The following is a 5,791-nucleotide window of genomic DNA, read 5'->3' as shown; positions in this document are numbered from 1 at the left end:
TAATTGAATTTTTTAAGTTGCGAGACATCGATTTAAAAAAAAAATCATCGAAATTGGTCCATTAGAAGCTGAGATAAGTGAAATTTTTCCGAGCGACGCAGTTTCGAACTCGAGAATTCAGATCGGAGTAACTGTGTTTGCTCCCCCCACCACTGATATCTCATTGATTTCACGCGGTCTTGAATATATTTTGAGTGACATTTTAAATGGGACGCCCGTGATTGCAGATTTTGAAAATTTATATCTGGAAAGTACTCGGAATGGCAATCCTATTAGTTCAAAAAACAGCCCTTATACTCTTACAGTTTTGCTGTAAATAAGGGTTAACTTTAACGGGCTATAACTCCGAAAATAATGTAGGGATCATCGTTTTTTTTTTAAATACTCGTATTTCCGAGGACTTTCAAACCATATTTTAAAATAAAAAAAATTGCTTATACTCGTAAGCATGAAAATTGCGAAAATGTTTAAACAATCACCACGGCTCACCTAATCGTCTGATTTGAATTTTTCAAAAACCATTTTAAAGCTTGAGAGCTCTTCTTTTTGTGGTGAAATTTTTAAATATTCAAAGGGTTTAGATTTTTAGAAATTTGAATTTGAAAATGTTTTAATTTAAAAAAAATTTAAACAATTAGATATTATGTAAAAACTATCGAACCGAATTGGGAATGGAGTATTATTCAGGTGTCTGAAAAAAATTGACAAATAAACTAAATAATAGTAAAGCATTTTTTGCAATTTTTTAAATGATTTTTCCGATTTTTGCAATAACAATAATTATTTTTTCGAATTGCAACTAACTCTATCTTAATCAAAATTTAATTACAAAACTTTTTTTTTCTCTTCAATTTTTGTCTAAAATTGCTAAGTTGTCGGTATACCATTTTTAAAATACATACCGCCTGGACTATTTGTTATAGGCAATTAAATTACCTACAATTTACTTATTTGCAATTTACCAACTTAGTGTTACTTCTTTTGAGTTACTTTTTTGATATAATCATTCTCCAAACCCTTCTCTGTATAGTATTTTTTTTTTAGGTTTAATGATCTAATTCGACTGGAGTAATTAGGTTAGATGATTTTTTGTTGGAGTGGAAGCTTTTTTTCTTACTTTGTTACATACATTTAGATAATTTTTGTTGGATTCTGGAAAAAATTACATGTTTACCTTTTGCACCACAATAGAATACGTAATAATTTCAATTGACCGCATTTTTTTTTTTTTCAGGAGCGACTCGAAGACGCTCAAAACAACGCACAAATAGAAATCCTAGAAGAGCGCTTGAAACTGGTAGAATCCGAGCTGCAAGCGGCCAACGAACGGGCAGATAGAGCGGAAGAAAAATTGAAAGCCCCTCCCGCGCCTCCACCTCCACCGCCGCCCCCGCCGCCGCCTCTCCTACCCCCGCCATCCCAAGAACCACCCGTGGTGCCCCTGCGAAGACGAAGGAGCAAAATAATCCTGCAGGAGTTGGCGGAATCGATAGGCGTAAAGGAGAATAGTTCGCCAGAGAAAAAAGCAACGGCGCCGGGCGTCAACGAGGACATCATCAACGCCATAAAGGCCGGCCAATTTACCTTAAGGAAGGCTAAGAACGATAAGGAGAAGAAGGACAAGGAGCAGCCGAAAGCCGTGTCGGAGCTGCTCAATATCCTGGGCAGTCTGAGGAGGGCACCCAAGAAGCGGCAAAGCCAGTACATTGGAGATGTGCGGTTATGATCCATTTCTAATGATAGTAAAGTATATTTTGAAAAGTTAACCACTTAGTCATGTTTTTATATTGTAATTTTATATACATTTTTGTTATATATGAATAAAATTTATTATCGTAAGGTGTTATTTTATTGGAGTGGACTAAAGCATGCAAGAGTAGTGGATGTTTTAAAAAAAGGCGCTATAAGATATTTGCGTTTGAAATACAAGATAAATCTTTTAGTCACTAAAAATTTTTAAATAAAAAATATATGATCCAAGGAAAGAATATCTTCTAAGCCATGCTAAAAAATAACAAACCCCAACTAAAAAAAATATTCTGAAGTAAGAAAAAAATGAGAAGCGAATCATAGAAATAGAATGTGGAGCAGATATGCGACACTAATTGTAAGCTAAAAATTCAAAGAGAATTGAAAAAATTTTACACGCTACAAAAATCATACCCATTCTAAAAATATTTAACCTAAAAAAATATCTGATCCAAGGAAAGAGTATCTAAACAATGCTAAAAAATGTATAACTTGAGCTAAGAAAAATATCCCGAAATATAAAAAGAATAATGGTCAGGTAGATAACGGTCTTGTAGGTGGCTATCGAGTAGAAAGGTATTCATAGGCCAGTCAAATTGTCGAAAATACCTCGTTTTTTGCCAAAATTTAGTTCACTAAACAAAGACACGTAAAATTTAGGAAAAATTCCGTAGGATTGAATGAACTACTTTACTCCAGCTGAATGTTAGTGCTTTTTTAAAATGGCGTTCGTGGGTCGCAAAAAACAGTTTTTTTAATTAAAAAAAAATTAAACATTTTAGAAAAAAATGTTTTAGACAAGTTGTAGAATTTTTTATAACAAAAATTTTGAGCCCATCACGATGTCAAGTGAAAAACAAATATATTAGTTATTTAAAAAAAGCCTTAAAATCGCATTTTTTTTAAACCTATATTTTTAAAAGGAAAAAAGATTTTTTTACGAAATTTTTAGAATGTGTAGTCCTTGGCAAGTCGAATAAGTACATTTCTGTAAAATTGCAAAACGGTTGATAGTTTTTACAAAAATTGAGTTTTTCTAAAAAAAAAGACATTTTTTTCAAGTTTCGATAAATCATACAGTAGTATGACACGTGACCCATCTTGGGCTTAAAATTTTCTCTACAGTTGTACTTTCCTGTGCAAATTGTACGAGTATTGCAACATAATTGGAATTATGCGAAAAATCTACCGAAACTTTTGACTTCTTCTTTCGGATCGAAAAACGTAGATCTTTTCCTTATCGCAATTTGAATTTGCTATAAATAGAAAAAAATAGCATAAATCGTCTCTAAACTGCAGTAAAAGTTGTATTTTGTTACGCTTAAGAAACCCTGAAAATTTGGTAAAAAAGTTTTTGCATTTGTTTATTAGAAATAGCATTTTCTCAATTGCAAACTCACGGTTGTTATATTTTCAAGATATGCAATTGGAAATTGTAATTTCCAAAAAACGGCATATAAACAAATAGTGTAATTTGTTTATAAGGTTTTTCGTTAATAACTTTGAGAAGAATGAATATTTTTTAAAGCCGCTGTGTAATTCGTAATCCTGGTAATTTTTCATGAATTTAAAAAAAATATATTCTAGGGCCATTTTTAGCCGAGATAGCGTTTTTTTTTTTAAATTTATTACTTGTTGATTTATAAAAATTAAGACTTGAAGTTTCGGGAGTACATCAATCAACTCTTAACCTTTATAATAACGGTTAAAGATATCGAAAAAAATGCATTCTAAATTGGTCCACAATTACCGGAGAACTAAATTTTGGCATCTAATTTTGATTGGACTAAAAGTAAAGAAAAATACATACAAACAACGTATAAATTTAAAAAACCTGTTTATTATTTATTCATCGCACTTTATAAATAGGTGTTAAGAGATTGTGGCTGAATATGTATTTGAAAAATAAATATCATTACCAATCCATTTCTTCACATTTTAAAATAATTAAAGGAACTCTAGACCTTCTAACCCCTTCCCACTGTCCAATTTCTTAGCGTTCTCCTTGATGATTCTCTCCACGTTTACCTGATCTAAGGCTTCCTGGATTTTTAATCTTATGGGCTTCTCCAAAGCGTCCATTATCTGGTATCGCAAAAGGTTAGGAATCACATTAACGGCCAATTCTATGACGTAATCCACAGTGCCCAGACCGTCGAATCTGACCTGAATATTGCCTAATTCCACCTGGATATCGTCTAGGTTAGGATGTTGACTAGTGTCTAAGCTTTGACTGGCGTTCGCTTGTACCTAAACCATAAAAATGGTTAGTTAAAATTATAATTAGGGTGCGTTACACCTTACCCTAATGTATTCAACCGTAAACGACGCAGTCCCAGCTCTGGACAGCATCCCAGCAACGAAGGAAATATCCCAGTTGGTGGTGCCCATCAATCTCTGTGTACCGACTTCGACGAGCATATGCGCCGTCTTATTTCTAAGTTCGAATTTGATGTCCTTCGTCCTGTGGAAGGAGGCCACGCCGTACAACCAGGTGTGGGTGAGATAAATGTCGAAAACGCCGGCGCTGCTGTTGTAATCTTGCACTTTGTAAGGATCGAAGCCCTTGTCCCTCACCTTCCGTCTCAGTTCCGCGATCAGCTGATCGAAAGGCGATATAGAGTTGGGGAACCTCTGCGGCAACTTCTTCACCTCTTTGTTAACGTCGTTTCGGATGTTAGTGTTGGCCTCCTTCAGGACGAAGGGCTTTATGCTGTCGAAGACGAAGGTTCCGACAGAGTTCATGACACCTTTGCAGGAAACGGTAATGTAAAATTAACTTGCATTCAAGACAACATTTAAATGTTATGCGGTGTTCTGAATTTAGACTGCGATACTTTAGTAGCACATTCTGTGACAAATTTTATATTAGAGTTGGCTACACTTAGACCAGGAAAACCTGATTTTTTGTGAGAAGGTAGAAAAATTGGTATATAACAACATATCTTTACCCGTACAAAATAATACCATTTTTGTTTATAAGCCATAGAAACTGTGATTTTAGTGAAATTTCACGTTTTGAGCTTATAACTTTTGTCCGGACGATTTTACTGCAAAAAAGTAAAATTCTTTTTTGTTTACCTTTTCAAGACGAACAGAACGAACCCACGTACGAAAAAAAATATTGATCCAGTCAAAAATTATTAATAAAAAACATTAATTTTTTGCAATTTAAATAAACATTAATAAAAAGCTTATTAATAACAATGATGTGTATTGCTTATCTCCAACTATTCATTTTTACTGACGAATAATCTGTGCGAAAGCTGGAAACCGTAAGTTGAATATTTTGCGAGTTATGGCCTAATAAACAAATTAACTAATAATCAATCCCCACATGTTTGAGGGTCACCCGTATTCGCGCTAAATTTTTTATTGGTATATTTCACTATAAGCTATCNTTAAAAAAAAAATCGTCAAGATTCGTTAATAAACAAAGGACCTACGGGCAGTCAAAGTTGACGGTCTATTGTTTAAACATTTAGATGAGTATCGAAAAAAAAATATATGGCCGTGAGCGGAAGACGCAGCACTGTCTTTCAATAAAATATCAAGTTTACGGGGGCATGCTAAGTAACTTTAAATAATTGTTTAAAATCGGCCAAGCAATCGAAATTCCAATAGCTCGCGCGCGGCGGCGGAGTGGGGGAAGCGATCGAGACGTATCTTCACTACCGAAAAATACTGTTCGCGCGTCTTCAAAATCAACAGCGCAACTGTGACATCGCTTTTCTCGATAATTATTTATGATAAATGACTCTTTTTTTTTAATTTAGGACCACGCGGCGAGAGGAATCTATTTATGCCGCTTAAAATAATAAATTTTGATAAATACAACCGTCCAAAGCGCATTAATAAAATATGCATATTTCTTTGCTACTTATTATGAGATTATTTATATTAAAAATTTGATGAAAATGATAATGCAATTACCTGTTGATATCAACATATTATACGAAAACCATTGCTTAAAAAGATTATTTGTTGTATTTTCGACATTGACATTAACAATATCCGCGAATATTTAAGTGACTAACAGTCT

At 33.8% G+C, this 5,791-nt stretch overlaps 1 protein-coding gene across 1 annotated transcript; it reads right to left on the bottom strand.

The window, feature by feature from the left end:
• Window positions 1–3,569: 3,569 nt before the first annotated feature.
• On the bottom strand, window positions 3,570–4,529 carry LOC111692905. The gene is made up of 2 exons (XM_023457034.1): window positions 4,054–4,529; window positions 3,570–3,999 (listed from the first exon to the last, which is right to left on the bottom strand). The coding sequence occupies exons 1-2, from the start codon at window positions 4,492–4,494 to the stop codon at window positions 3,697–3,699; spliced, it is 744 nt and encodes a 247-aa protein (XP_023312802.1). The 5' UTR covers window positions 4,495–4,529; the 3' UTR covers window positions 3,570–3,696.
• Window positions 4,530–5,791: the final 1,262 nt, after the last annotated feature.

The sequence above is a fragment of the Anoplophora glabripennis genome, unplaced genomic scaffold (genome assembly GCF_000390285.2).
Source record: "Anoplophora glabripennis isolate ALB-LARVAE unplaced genomic scaffold, Agla_2.0 scaffold4744, whole genome shotgun sequence".
Taxonomy (NCBI): Eukaryota; Metazoa; Arthropoda; class Insecta; order Coleoptera; family Cerambycidae; genus Anoplophora; species Anoplophora glabripennis.
The sequence above is the reverse complement of the archived record's forward strand: the minus strand, read 5'-3'. Positions and strand labels throughout refer to the sequence as shown.

Coding starts and splice junctions, on each gene's coding strand:
- LOC111692905 (XM_023457034.1), bottom strand. CDS start 4,494: ATGAACTCTGTCGGAACCTTCGTCTTCGACAGCATAAAGCCCTTCGTC. Junction 4,000..4,053: donor TTACGGTTGAATACATTAGG/GTAAGGTGTAAC, acceptor TTTATGGTTTAG/GTACAAGCGAACGCCAGTCA.